This window comes from Oncorhynchus keta, chromosome 7 (assembly GCF_023373465.1).
Source record: "Oncorhynchus keta strain PuntledgeMale-10-30-2019 chromosome 7, Oket_V2, whole genome shotgun sequence".
In the NCBI taxonomy this organism is placed as follows: Eukaryota; Metazoa; Chordata; class Actinopteri; order Salmoniformes; family Salmonidae; genus Oncorhynchus; species Oncorhynchus keta.
This window is the reverse complement of record NC_068427.1, coordinates 40,665,558-40,680,271: the sequence shown is the minus strand read 5'-3', so window position 1 is coordinate 40,680,271 and position 14,714 is coordinate 40,665,558. Positions and strand designations below refer to the sequence as shown.

The window sequence follows — 14,714 nt, the reverse complement described above, 5'->3', positions numbered from 1 at the left end:
TTATAATCTCCAGCCGGCACAGCCAGAAGAGGACTGGCCACCCCACATATGCTCTCTCTAATTCTCTCTTTCTTTCTCTCTCTCTCGGAGGACCTGAGCCCAAGGACCGTGCCCCAGGACGACCTGACATGATGACTCTTTGCTGTCCCCAGTCCACCTGACTGTGCTGCTGCTCCAGTTTCAACTGTTCTGCCTTATTATTCGACCATGCTGGTCATTTATGAACATTTGAACATCTTGGCCATGTTCTGTTATAATCTCCACCCGGCACAGCCAGAAGAGGACTGGCCACCCCACATAGCCTGGTTCCTCTCTAGGTTTCTTCCTAGGTTTTGGCCTTTCTAGGGAGTTTTTCCTAGCCACCGTGCTTCTACACCTGCATTGCTTGCTGTTTGGGGTTTTAGGCTGGGTTTCTGTACAGCACTTTGAGATATCAGCTGATATACGAAGGGCTATATAAATAAAATTAGATTTGATTTGACCTTAATCCCATTGAGAATTTGTGGTCAATCCTCAAGAGGCAGGTGGACAAACAAAACCCCACAAATTCTGACAAACTCCAAGCACTGATTATGCAAGAATGGGTTCGCATCAGTCAGTGGCCCAGAAGGTAATTGACAGCATGCCAGGACAGATTGCGGAGGTCTTGAAAAATACTCTTCCATCAACTTCATGTAATTGTCAATAAAAGCCTTTGACAATTATGAAATGCTTGTAATTATACTTCAGTATTCCATAGTAACATCTGACAAAAATATCTAAAGACATCGTGTTGTGAGGGTAATTTACTGCAGGGACTGGTGTACTTCACAAAATAGATGGCATCATGAGGATGGAAAACATGTGGATATTTTGAAGCAGCATCTCAAGACATCAGTTAAAGTTAAAGCTTGGTCGCAAATGGGTCTTCCAAATGGACAATGACCCCAAGCATACTTCCAAAGTTGTGTGAAAATGGCTTAAGGACAACAAAGTCAAGGTAGTGGAGTGGCCATCACAAAGCACTGACTTCAATCCCATAGAACATTTGTGGGCAGAACTGAAAAAGTGTGTGCGAGCAAGGAGGCCTACCAGCTCTGTCAGGAGGAATGGACCAAAATTCACCCAACTTATTGTTGGAAGCTTGTGGAAGGCTACCCGAAATATTTGACCCAAGTTAAAAAATTTAACGGCAATGCTACCAAATACTAATTGAGTGTATGTCATCTTCTGACCCACTGGGAATGTGATGAAAGAAATAAAAGCTGAAATAAATAATTCTCTCTACTATTATTCTGACATTTCACATTCTTAAAATAAAATGGTGATCCTAACTGACCTAAACCAGGGAATTTTTACTAGGATTAAATATCAGGAATTGTGAAAAACTGAGTTTAAATGTATGTAAACTTCTGACTTCAACTGTACATACTACCTCAACTAACCGGCGCCCCCCGTATATTTTGTTATTTTTTACTGCTGCTCTTTAATTACTTGTTACTATTCTCTCTTATTCTTATCCATATATATATATATATATATATATATAAACTGCTCTGGTGGTTAGGGACTTGTAAGTAAACACATGTGACTAATAACATTTGATTTGATCTAAGTACCTACCTCTGAAGACTAAAGGGATTATAAACAGCTTCCAAACTGCCACCATATCATAACTACCACAGCAACTAGCTAACTGCACACTTTTGTTCTAGATTTGTTATTTTATGTGGGTCTCCAAACACACAGGTTGGATATTAGTGAAATGGAGGGTGGCTGGTCTTACCTGGAGAGACAGCCAGCTGAAAGTGGTGTAGCTTGTTCTCATCAGGGAAGCTGGCTTTACACGTACCTGGGATAAGGAGGAGGAAGTGGGAGAAGAGAGAGCGATAAGGGCATTTATAAACTGGGTGGTTTCAGCCCTGAATGCTGATTGGCAGAAAGAAGTGGTATTTCAGACCATATACCACAGGTATGACAAAACATTTATTTGTACTGCTCTAATTACCTTGGTAACCAGTTTCTAATAGCAATAAAGCACCTCAGGGTTTGTGGTATATGGCCAAAGTACCACAACTAATGGCTGTATCGAGAACAGCCCTTAGATGTGGTATATTGACAACCCCTGAGGTGCCTTATTGCCTTAATATCTCAGTTGTTACTAGCTAACGATTACAGTTGCATTTATCTTCGCTGGGAAATGTAGATGGATTCACATAGATTAAGATAACTATGTGTGCATTATACATCTAGGTCTAGCGTATCTCATCTGCGTTATGCTAATATGCACTGAGTGTACAAATCATTATGAAAAACTGCTCTTTCCATGACATACACTGACCAGGTGAATCCAGGTGAAAGGTATGATCTCTTATTGATGTCACTAGTTAAATCCAATTCAAATCCGTGTAGATGAAGGGAAGGAGACAGGCTAAATAAGGATTTTTAAGCCTTGAGACATGAATTGTGTGTGTGCCATTCAGAGAGTGAATGTGCAAGACAAAATATTTAAGTGCCTTTGAATAGGGTATAGTAGTATGGTAGTAGGTGACAGGTGCACCGGTTTGTGTCAAGAACTGCAACGCTGCTGGGGTTTTCACGCTCAACAGTTTCCCATGTGTATCAAGAATGTTCCACCACCAGGGAGTCAGGTAGCCTAGTGGTTAGAGTGTTGGACTAGAAACCGAAAGGTTGCAAGATCGAATCCCCGAGCTGACAAGGTAAAAATCTGTCATTCTGCCCCTGAACAAGGCAATTAAACCCTTTGTTTCTAGGCCTTCATTGAAAAGAAGAATTTGACCTTAACTGACTTGCCTAGTTAAAATAAGGTAAAATAAATGTTTAAAAAAATAAATAAAAAAAGGACATCAAGCCAACTTCACACAACTGTGGGAGACATTGGAATAAACATGGGCCAGTATCCCTGTGGAACGCTTTAGACACCTGGTGGAGTCCACGCCCCTACAAAGTGAGGCTGTTCTGAGGGCAAAAGGGGGGGTGCAACTCAATACCACCCTCCATACCACTGCTGGCCTGCTTCTGAAGCTAAGCAGGGTTGGTCCTGATCAGTTCCTGGATGGGAGACCAGATGCTGCTGGAAGTGGTGTTGTAGGGCCAGAAGGAGGCACTCTTTCCTCTGGTCTAAAAAAAATATCCCAATGTTCCAGGGCACTGCCCTGTGTTGGGTGCCGTCTTTCGGATGGGACGTTAAACGGGTGTCCTGACTCTCTGAGGTCATTAAAGATCCCATTATCGTAAGGATGTCAACCCTGGTGTCTTGGCTAAATTCCCAATCTGGCCTTCAAACCACCTAATAATCCCCAGTTTACAATTGTCTCATTCATCCCCCTGTAACTACTCCCCAGGTTGTTGCTGCAAATGAGAACGTGTTCTCAGACAACTTACCTGGTAAAATAACGGATAAATAAATACAAAATATTTGGCTGTGGAAGTAAGCAGTCACATCATCTGCCAATGGCTCTGAATCCCCCCCTGGTGGTCAGACTGGAGCACTACACTACAGCTGAGCCAGCCACTGCTGTCTGCACATATCTCCCTCTAACACACAGTGAGACTAATGAGCCATCAGAACATTAAAACCACAAATCAGCTATTGTATAATGTTACACTGCATAGTGTTAAAGGGTGTATACTTACTAGGGAGGTTGGCTTCAAGTTCTGCAACTTCTGTAATGAGAGAGAAGGAGGGGGGAGACAAACTAAGAACGCATCCTGCTTGCGTTGGTAGCTAGGAATGAGCAGTCAGTGGTGCGCACCAAATCCTAAAGGAACAACACATCCTCTCCCACACTCCCTTCCCAGTCTCTCCTGTCTCCCTCAGACCTTTGTTGTTTGGATGCTACAAACTAACTAGAGGAGATGCCCAAAATAACCCTGCAAAACAGTTACGTCATCATTCATAGGCTGAGTGTGTCACTAAAACAAATGTTATGAAACTGTAGCTACACATTGTAATTATGCATCTCATAAATCAGGGTGCAAATAACTCAAACAAAAAAAGACAATAGGACGGATAGACCAGACTTGCAGACAATTCAGCAAATAATTTGTACCTGGTAACCAAGTCAGGTTGTTTACAGACAGAATCAAATGGAGCAGACCTAACTCAGCAGGAGGAAGGGTTTGCATTGCAAGCACACACACACACACTCTCTCTTCACAGTCCCCAAGTGCAGAACAGACTATGGGAGGTGCACAGTACTATAAAGAGCCATGAAAACATGGAACTCTATTTCACATCAGCTAAATGGAGAATTAGATTAAAATACACCTTATGGAACAGCGGGGACTGTGAGGCAACACAAACAGACACATGATAACATACGCACTATACACCCACATGTACTTGTGTTGTAGATTTGTGGTAGTAGAGGCCTGAGGGCACAGACTTTATATGTTGTGAAATCTGTTGTGAATGTATAACTGCTTTAATGTTGCTGGACCCCAGGGGATCCATAATAAACACACACACACGAGCTTGAGAATGCTATATTTTTACCCCCTTCCAGACAGTCCAGTCTATGACTGTATAGCAACAGTAACACTATGGAGTCCTGTCGGGAGAGAAGGGGTTACACTTTGTGTTCCTCTTTCCTTACAATCCCTGCCGGTGCTCTGGCTACAGTAAATGACGCTTTGATACAGTGCTGTGCTAGCAATATTAAAACAATACATCATGAGAAAATTAAGATTGGAAAGTGCTAACTTTACATGGATTATACAATGACTAGTCTGGTGAAGTTTATGTTCCCACGCTCAGATCTCAGAAAATGCCGTCAGTAGATGTTGGGGTGGATAATTAAAGTAAAGTATATATGCAGGAATCGTTCCACCATTTCCTGGCTGCTAAAATTATAATAGTTTGCCTAATTTCAGTATGACATAAAACAAGCATGTATAGTGTAGAGAAACATTGTACCCTCTAAACCGCTTTAAAATATATTTTCTATCACCAACAGTATTGTATTTTCAGCAGTTTCATGCTGGTGTACAAAACCAAAAGTTAAATGACTCAAAAATTAAACACAGAAATAGTGCACATCGCACACTTCTTAGAATTGTTTTCAATGAGAACGACAGATCTTCATATTGAATTCATATTTCTATGTGAATTTTGTCAAATCGCTCAGTGAAAAAGTGACATGTTTCAGCTTTAAAAGAGGATGATTGTTATACCACATTATGGAACAGTGGTAGGACAATAAACAGTGAATATGGCGGTAATAGGGCGGTAATAGAGACTGACAAGGACAGGGGGAGGTGGTGGAAGAGAGGAAAGATACATCTGAATCTGTAAAGGAGTCTAGAGCTGATGATGATGCTACCTCAGAACAACGTTCCGGTCTTGCTAACATTCAAGCCCACCTCCTCAATCACTTCACTGGACAGATGAGCACCAAAAGAGATGCGACTCTAGCTAGATATTAAAGAAACAATAAAGAGGAAGTGGGCAAAATATGACCTCTCCTATTGTTCCTCTGGAGGACTGACTCTGCAGGCTAAGAGACGTAACATAACAGCAAACTCAAATGACAGAAAGAACTTAAGAACTTTATTTGACCTGAACTACCCAGGAAGTGGGACATTTTTTTGCCATTGGTCTAAAATAAAAACCAATACTTGGAGGAAACACGGGGCAGAGACTGGGGAGAGAACATACAATGTGATTGTGAACAGGAAGACATCCATCTAATTTGCATAAGATAGGCTTTAGTCTTGGAATCTGAATGGATATAAAAGATTTAAAAATGTAAAAAAAACGGGAACTAAAGAGCTTGAGAGAGAAAATGGGAGCATGTAAAGAAAAGGAGAGGAAAGCAGTCTAGGGAGCGAAAGGAGAGGAAAGCGGTCTAGGGAGCGAAAGGAGAGGAAAGCGGTCTAGGGAGCGAAAGGAGAGGAAAGCGGTCTAGGGAGCGAAAGGAGAGGAAAGCGGTCTAGGGAGCGAAAGGAGCGGTCTAGGGAGCGAAAGGAGAGGAAAGCGGTCTAGGGAGCGAAAGGAGAGGGTCTAAGCGAAAGGAGAGAAAGCGGTCTAGGGAGCGAAAGGAGAGGAAAGCGGTCTAGGGAGCGAAAGGAGAGGAAAGCGGTCTAGGGAGCGAAAGGAGAGGAAAGCGGTCTAGGGAGCGAAAGGAGAGGAAAGCGGTCTAGGGAGCGAAAGGAGAGGAAAGCGGTCTAGGGAGCGAAAGGAGAGGAAAGCGGTCTAGGGAGCGAAAGGAGAGGAAAGCGGTCTAGGGAGCGAAAGGAGAGGAAAGCGGTCTAGGGAGCGAAAGGTCTAGGGAGCGAAAGGAGAGGAAAGCGGTCTAGGGAGCGAGGGAGCGAAAGGAGAGGAAAGGGAGCGGTCTAGGGAGCGAAAGGAGAGGAAAGCGGTCTAGGGAGCGAAAGGAGAGGAAAGCGGTCTAGGGAGCGAAAGGAGAGGAAAGCGGTCTAGGGAGCGAAAGGAGAGGAAAGCGGTCTAGGGAGCAAAGAGGAAAGCGGTCTAGGGAGCGAAAGGAGAGGAAAGCGGTCTAGGGAGCGAAAGGATCTAGGGAGGGGAGAGGAAGCGGTCTAGGGAGCGAAAGGAGAGGAAAGCGGTCTATCTAGGGAGGAAGAGGAGAGAAAGACTATAAAGAGTAAGAGGTCTAAAAAGGAGAGGAAAGGTCTGGGAAGGAGAGGAAAGCGGTCTAGGACAATTGTGATCAATGTACAATTGGACAAATGTAAAGACAGACCGTATGGAAAGAGTATGAAAAAAAGAGACACGGAAAGATGGAACCTTTGAAATGAATGAGAGGAGAAATACTGCTTAAGGCACTGGAAGCTCTCATTCAGGGGCAAGAAGATTGAGATCAGGGGATAAAGCGAGGCAGGAAGAGAGACAAAAAGAGAGAGATATGAGAGCTGGAACGCAGGAGAGGACGAGGGGGACAAAACCCACCCCGACAAACAGTTCCATGGGCCGCTGCATGAATACTAAAACCAAAGGCAGATTAGACAACCCAGACAGACAGTGAAGCCAGACTGCCTATATTCCCTCTATCCCCAATATCACCCTGCCTGTACTGTCTACACTGACCTCCAGCATTAGTTGAGCTGTGTATTACTGTAGCTCCTTTCACATGTATCTTGTGTTATTTTATGACTGGTTATGACACCTAAACAAGAGTGTCAAAAACCACCACACAAGGCAAAGCATTCCATTACACAATAGCCTATATGTCAACACTATTTGTATATATTTATTTACCATGTTAAATTATCCTTGTAATTACACACATTGATATCAGACACGCACCCACCCCAATGCTCTGTTGCTGATGACTGGAATGATTGCAGGACCAGGGCAAGACACCCTAATTTGACTGGTGACTGATATAAGGGCATGTCTGAAGTGAAACAGTATTGACATAATGCTTCATGACAGAGTCATAAAGTGTATTTTCTACAAGTTATTTGAAATACGAAGAGAGAAAAAAACATGACTAAAGAATTAATTCCAACAACTAAAGGATTTAACAAAAAAAAGCTTTCAAACTAAAAGGACATTTATTGTCAGAGTAAAAACTAATTTGAATAAATGTGGGTTTTGACACTCTTATTTTTGGTATTTTTTAAATTTTTATTAGGATTCCCATTTGCTGTTGCAAAATCAGAAGCTACTCTTGCTAGGATCCACACAAAACATGACAATGCAGATCATTAGACAATAACAGCTCAAGGACAGAACTACATACATTTTAAAACGGTACACATAGCCTACATATCAAGACATACACACAAAATCTACAGTACCAGTCAAAAGTTTGGACATCTACTCATTCAAGGGTTTTTCTTTATTTTTACTATTTTCTACATTGTAGAATAATAGTGAAGACATCACAACTATGAAATAACACACATGGGATGAATTGGAGCGCAGAGTGAAGGAAAAGCAGCCAACAAGTGCTCAGCATTATTGGCAACTCCTTCAAGACTGTTGGAAAAGCATTCCAGGTGAAGCTGGTTGAGAGAATGCCAAGAGTGTGCAAAGCTGTCATCAAAAATCTAAAATATTAAATATATTTAGTTTTTTCCCCACACTTTTTGGTTACTACATGATATCATATGTGTTATTTCATAGTTTTGATGTTTTCACTAGTATTCTACAATGTAAAAAATAGTAAAAATACAAAAAAAAACTGGAATGAGAAGGTGTGTCCAAACCTTTTACTGGTGCTGTAGGTCAAATAGGGGATAGGCGTTGTGCCATGTAGATGTCATAACCAGCCATAAAATATTACAATATATGTTATCACAAGTGTGGTAAAAACGTATGTATTTTTCCACATATACACGTCCTATGTGTTTTAATCAAATCAAATATATGCACTGAGCTTGTCTGATACTTTAAGTGAACTGTTTGATGAAATAATTAAGACACAATGACTAGAGGGTTAATTGATGAGGGTAAATTGATTTGATTGTGCTGGGCCTGGCTCAGACTTGCTGTGCAGCATAAAAAAAAAAGTGACAGCTAGTGACTGTGTGACTAGCACCTATTGTCTCACTCTCCTTCCTGCTGCAGCGACCACCACAGAACACCAACAGTGTTTATTGCGATGTCTGTGTTGCTGAAGCTGTAACATATTTACAGCCATTTTTGACTGAAAAGTTGTAACCGAAATCCCTCATTTGTTGAGGAAAAACATTCCTTATTCCCTCAACCCTTGCACTCTTTACGTGACACACGTATGCACGTGTCAAAGGGCCTGACCTATGGCATATCATAATCACATCAATAAATTGGTAATAAACTCTGAAAAACGTGACACATGTGAAAGCAAAATGGATACAGAGGACGTGACAAATAAACTTGAAAACGGGAGAATGTTTACTAGTTGCTTGGGAGGTAAAGGGGAAGTCAGATGTGTGGAATAAATGTGACTAGTTGTGGAAAACACTGGAGATCAAGAAAAAGAAGGGAAGGAGAGTCTTCCAACTTTGTGGCAACAGTTTGGAGAAGGCAATTTCCTGTTGGGGAAGGCAATTTCCTGTTTCAGCATGACAAAAGCACATTTGTTATAAAAGAATCTTATTTTTATTGGTGTTGTTCTTACATAATATAACCATATACAATTTCAGTTGCAAATGTCTTAAACTGATGGACTGTGCCATCCCCTCGGCCTCCACAATGGATCAGTCCACTCAGACAGGAGCCAATCAGACAGGTGTCTTGTAAACCATGATCATCATTATTTCTTTATTTTGCTACCACTCGACTAAAGAACTCTTGGTCGACCAACAGCCTAGCGACCAAACAATTGACCAGTCAACTAAATGGGGTCAGCCCTGTAATATATATGGACGTGACAGTGTTATGACAGGCTATGACATGTTATGTCAGATGTTGTGACATGGTTATGACTGTGTCATAACACTGGGTGTCAAGTGTTACCAACTTTTCTAACTAAAATAAAGAGATATTGGACATCCTTTTACTGTATAATATTCTATAGTCTACACTAGAGGTCGACCTCTAGTATACACATTTTGCCATTACTCATGCTGTGTTCTTATGCTATCTGAGTGACTCAAACATTCTAACAAAATCTATACCATGACATTTAAAAAATACAAATAAAAAAGTATTCTCCCGACTGTCTAGTTTTTATTTGGGAGATTCTTAGTTCTCAAAGATTATCTTATTTTAAAAAATATATAGCTCCATTATTTTTTTCTACATTCTTCATATCTGGTTTTAGTTGTTCAAGTTGACATTGAAATGTTTTACCATAGCAAAAAAAAAATATAGCTCCATTATTTTTTTCTACATTCTTCATATCTGGTTTTAGTTGTTCACGTTGATATTGAAAACGTTTTACCATAGAAAAAAACATAAAAATTGAGATATATTTTTGTGCATGGCAGTGACGATTTAGCAGCAGCGACCCAACTCTGCTAAATGAATATATAGGAAATATTGGCATTACAAAGAAGCACAGCCAGGTCCATCCGTATGCTAGTGTGAAAAGAGTTACTGGAGGAGATCCATATATACATGTAGAGAACGTTGTGTGTGTTGTACCTTTGATGAGTAGTCGGTCCCTGATAGAGACCCTGTGAGAGGAGTCGGAGGGGCCCCCAGGGGGACGGCCAGTCTTCACCCCCTCCTCCCTCTTCAGCTTACTGGCCAACGTCAGCATGGCTGCCCCGCGCTCTCTCCTGAAAACACACAATGACATGACAGAGCAGTTGATCAGTGACTGTGACACATGTAGTATTATTACAATACAACATGACCAATTAATAATAGCAGTAGGCTGTATAGACACACCCAACATGAAAAAAAATAAAGGAAATAACCTGGCACTCAAATCCCTGAATACACTCGTTTGCAGTTCACAAGTTCATTAGACAAAGTAAAGTCCTGCCAGAGCACGTACAGGAATACTGCCACTCAACAACCACTTTGGCTGCCAGATTGTGACTGAATGTGTTAGTGACAAGTACCCCATTAGATACCCTTTTGTCCCCTGCTGGCTCAGTGGAATTAGGACACCAGTCACCCAGCACCTCCGGGACCCGCCTCATTATCCCAAAAGACACTGCAGCATCGAGGTTGCTGATAACAACAATGGCTCCTCAACCACATGACCTGGTGACTCCTTCATGCAACTGGAACCTTCGCTGTCAATGGGAATTACATGAGATGTGAAACATGTTTGATAGACTGGCACTTATCTTGACAGTTGGCAGCAAGAATGTTTAGACGGTCATGCTTGACTACAAAATCAGACGTATTTTTCTAGTTACCTTTCTTCAGTGCATAATGAGTTACCTAAATAGAGTTTTTAGACAGTTTTATAGTGTTTAAGTCAGACTTAATTAAAGCATTACTTTAAAACAAAGCCCATGTCTGACAGCTCCTCTGTGTTTTAATGGGCTGAACTTCTCTGTTCTCCTCAATCACTTGCCTAGGCTACATTCTAGTCTACCACCACAGGGGAGAGACCAACCAACCAATTCTAGCTAGCCTATTCCCCCTGGCCTTCCTTTTAGGTGTGCATAGGCTAGATATAAGCAATGTTCCAGTGGCTTGGGCAGGGCCCAGGCTGGGGGATAGGCATAGAGGCCAGGTGGTGTTGTTTTCAGAAAAAGTCCCAACAGGAACCATTTTATAAGTCAGCCCTAATGGACCCAGAATAGAGCTTGTCCTAGCCTAATACAAGTTTGTCCCACACAGACAAATACCATGACAGGAATGCTTAAAACTGTAAGAGGGAGAGGTATTCACTTCCCAGCTGTTCACACCATTGATCAGGATGAGTAGACCAATTACAGCCAGGCTAATTAACGGGAAATAATAAAATAGCTGACGGTGATTAGGTGTTCTAATTCCAATTAGGCTGACAATGATTAGGTGTTCTAATTCCAATTAGGCTGACAATGATTAGGTGTTCTAATTCCAATTAGGCTGACAATGATTAGGTGTTCTAATTCCAATTAGGCTGACATTGAGAGAAATCATGCACAGCTCTGTAGGCAGTCTTTAGACAGTTTTTCCTTTAATCAGCTTGTTTACTAAGTGTTCCCAGTGGTCAACTTAGTCTGAATATGAGCAGATGGTTGGCATCATGCAGGTTTCAACTCCAGTTCTTCAGTCAACACAACGCAATCTAGGGCCAGCTTGGCAGCCAAGGACAAACTGCCAGGAGAGGAGCAAAAGCACAACAGTACACAGTAGTTCAGTCAGACTAGCCTTCTGTATGAGTCATTCACCCGCTGTGAGACTGGCTGTGCGAAGTGGTCATTCCGATGAGGTTATTCTCTCAGTTCAGCTGTGGCCGTCATAGCAAGTGGCCATCATAGCTGGCTAGTGGCTAGGCCAGGGGTACTCAACTCCTACCCTGCGAGGTCCAGAGCCTACTGATTTTCTGTTCTACCTAATAATTAATTGCACCCACCTGGTTTCCCAGGTCTAAAGCAGTCCTTGATTAGTGGGGAACAATGAAGAAATGCAGAGGGAATTTCTGGCTTCGAAGTCCAGAGTTGAGTTTGAGAGGGCTAGGCTGTCATAGCTGGCTAGAACAGCTACCTACCCAGCCAGAATAATTCCAATAGTTCAGCTTGGCTTGAAGAATCACTGACTGAGTAGTCTACTCAGTTTCATACAAAGGAATGGAATGTGTCTGCGACTCTGCGTGCATTTATGCTGCAATAATAACAGTGAGGACTGCAGTCAAGCCGGCTCTTGAAGTCCACAAGTAGGCCAAATTGATACCAGACTATGATAATGTTGTATTGATCCATCAAATCATGTTCCTTGTTCTGAAAGTAATAGGAACAACCCCCAGGCAAGGGATGACTGCACCTAAACCAGAATATCAACCCCAAAATCTTGCCGCCCTAGGCTGCCTGCGAGGGAAAATGTGGAGTGAGGGCTTGTGTTCAGAGAAGTGTGTGTGAGAGAGGGTTGCCTGGGTATCAGATATCAATGTTTCCATGAAGTGTGTGCCCAGTTTGACCCCCACCTGTTTCAGTTGACACTGAAAGGTATTCATTTCCCAGCTGTTCACACCTTTGATCAGGATGCAAGTTGCCTGCCAGCCAGCAATACAGGGCATGCTCAGCCTGCACAGAACCGGCATGCATTCAGGCCTTACTTAGAAGAAGCCGATTGCCCTAGCCATGTTTACAGACTGACAATGTAAATAATTCAACAGCTTGGATTGGCAGGTTGTTCATTTCCCCAAATCAATGTCTGGAAACCAGACATAGAATTTTATAGAATTCTATGTCGGGCAGAAATGATCTTTTGAATCAGGAAAGTTTCCTTCCACGACCTCTACATGCCAGAATGATGAATAAAAGGATTGTGAGACAATATGTCCACATGAAAGTATAATTCCATAAACTTTTCAAAGGACAGTGGCAGTGTTTTCATCTGAAGCATGCACAGAACCATGTAAACATTTGGAGGAGCTCAGCAAGTTGCATGCGTCTCGTGCATGTATTTTTAACTGGTGTGTATGCTCAGGTGATAGATGTCTGAATGATAAATGTCTGCATGCACTTCCAGCGCTTTGAAAAGCTGATAGAATTATAATACTTTCCTATATCGTCTCACATTCATACCGCCAAATGGACCGATCACAAGGACAACGGGTAAAGTGGGTTAAAAATGTATTCTAGTCAACATTCTGCCTTGTAGAGGTCGTGAGAGGAAACTTTCCCGATTCAACCGCTAATTTCTGTCAGACATGGAATTCAACGTCGGATTTCCAGGCAAAGGCCAGAGCTGCATTGCACCGATGCAGGAAGTCCGACAAACCGATTTGTTTTCCCATAATAAGCACTGCCAGGATGATGCTGCTTAAGACATCGTTGTCATTTCCCACTTCAATTACAACGAAAAAAAGAGAAGTTCAGTTAACAGTTAGGACGTAGCCGGCACGAAGGGGAGACTTGCAACAGATAGCAACCCCCCCAAAATCTGGTTAGCAAGTTCATATCTAGAAAATACTGATAGCTAAGAGTAACTAGTTGGGATAAAGATATGTTAGCTACATATGTGACATAAGTGTGGGAACATTGTTTACCTTGTTAACCACACTGTTTTTGTATAGCTAGCTAGTAAACTACAAAAGCAATGACATAGCAAGCTAACTAACATTTTAAGCTAAATAGTTAACTAGCTAAGTACCTAGACATATGAATAATTAGCTAACTAGTCAGTACAGCAATCCAGTTAACCAGCTCTTAAGCGTGATATATTCTATCAAATAACAAGTTAGCTACAGCTCAACCACATATAGCGGGCTAGTTATGTCACAATCACAGATAGAACGATGAGATCTTTGGTTATGGTGTTCGCTAGCTACCGTTACCTAGCTAGGTAAGAAGAAAGTTAGCTACCAGCTAGCCGACGTTACAGACATATTCACAAACTTTTAGTTACAAGGTTAGAATGGGATGACAACTGGATACATTCATACAAATACATCAAAAGGGTAACACGTTTCTATCAGAGACATATAAAAATAAATATCGAATTAAATGTCACTTGGCCAGCTAATGTTTGCCCGTTGTTGTGCTTTACCTGCTGTCTCAGAGAAAAGGGCTCCGTCTAAACCATAATCAACGACGCTCGGAAGCAAAGGCTCTGGCTGTAACTGCAACAACAGATTGAAAACTGAACTTCGGTCGCCAAATAACCTTACAAATATATAATGAAATGTAAACAAGCTGACTATCAGCTGTAACAACTTCGCTCCCGGTATCATAAACAGAATTGCAGTGATTGTTCCGTTCGTTATTGTTGTCCGAGCAAATATGAAATGAGAACATTTGTTCCGCAAGAGAAAGCAAAGAAAAGTCAAAGCAGTTTAGCAAAATAAGCAACACATTATTTCGTAACATGATGCTGAAATTACTCATTAACATTTTCTTGTTTTTGATTCAATGCTGTAAAGATAGAAACATGTTGCACAGGCCAATGGACTGGATAAGAATTAGTATCAAAACCAATATGATTATTTTAAAAACATAATTATGTTATTTTTTGGTACAGGACATCTCAGTAGTAGTATGGTTTCCAGTTACAGCTTGCAGTCACATTTTACAACTACATGCATGAAACAGTCTCCAAAAAGTCATTCACATAATGTGAATAGTCAGCAGAACCCAGAAGATGAGGCAGACACAGCAGTACTTGAGACTGTTTTAATAAAGTGAAAAGGAAAGTTCAGGCAAAAATATAAATC

At 41.6% G+C, this 14,714-nt stretch overlaps 1 protein-coding gene across 9 annotated transcripts in view; it reads right to left on the bottom strand.

Annotated features, from left to right (window-relative positions):
* Positions 1-14,296, bottom strand: part of LOC118386372 (NEDD8-conjugating enzyme UBE2F-like) — a 214,716-nt gene extending 200,420 nt beyond the window's left edge. For 3 of the 9 annotated variants that reach the window (XR_008139962.1, XM_052522922.1, XM_052522921.1), the window contains exons 1-4: positions 14,051-14,296; positions 10,037-10,173; positions 3,637-3,666; positions 1,766-1,831 (exon numbers count right to left, since the gene is read on the bottom strand). Coding sequence is in view for 8 of the 9 variants with exons in the window: in XM_052522922.1 (XP_052378882.1) it covers positions 1,766-1,831; positions 3,637-3,666; positions 10,037-10,154 (214 nt within the window). In the remaining variant the exon portion in view is untranslated. Of the gene's footprint in view, positions 1-1,765; positions 1,832-3,636; positions 3,667-10,036; positions 10,174-10,314; positions 10,430-10,473; positions 10,620-14,050 lie in introns of those variants that run through there. The other 6 variants (XM_052522918.1, XM_035774083.2, XM_052522920.1 and 3 more) reach the window with 6 other exon arrangements.
* Between the last annotated feature and the right edge of the window lie 418 nt (positions 14,297-14,714).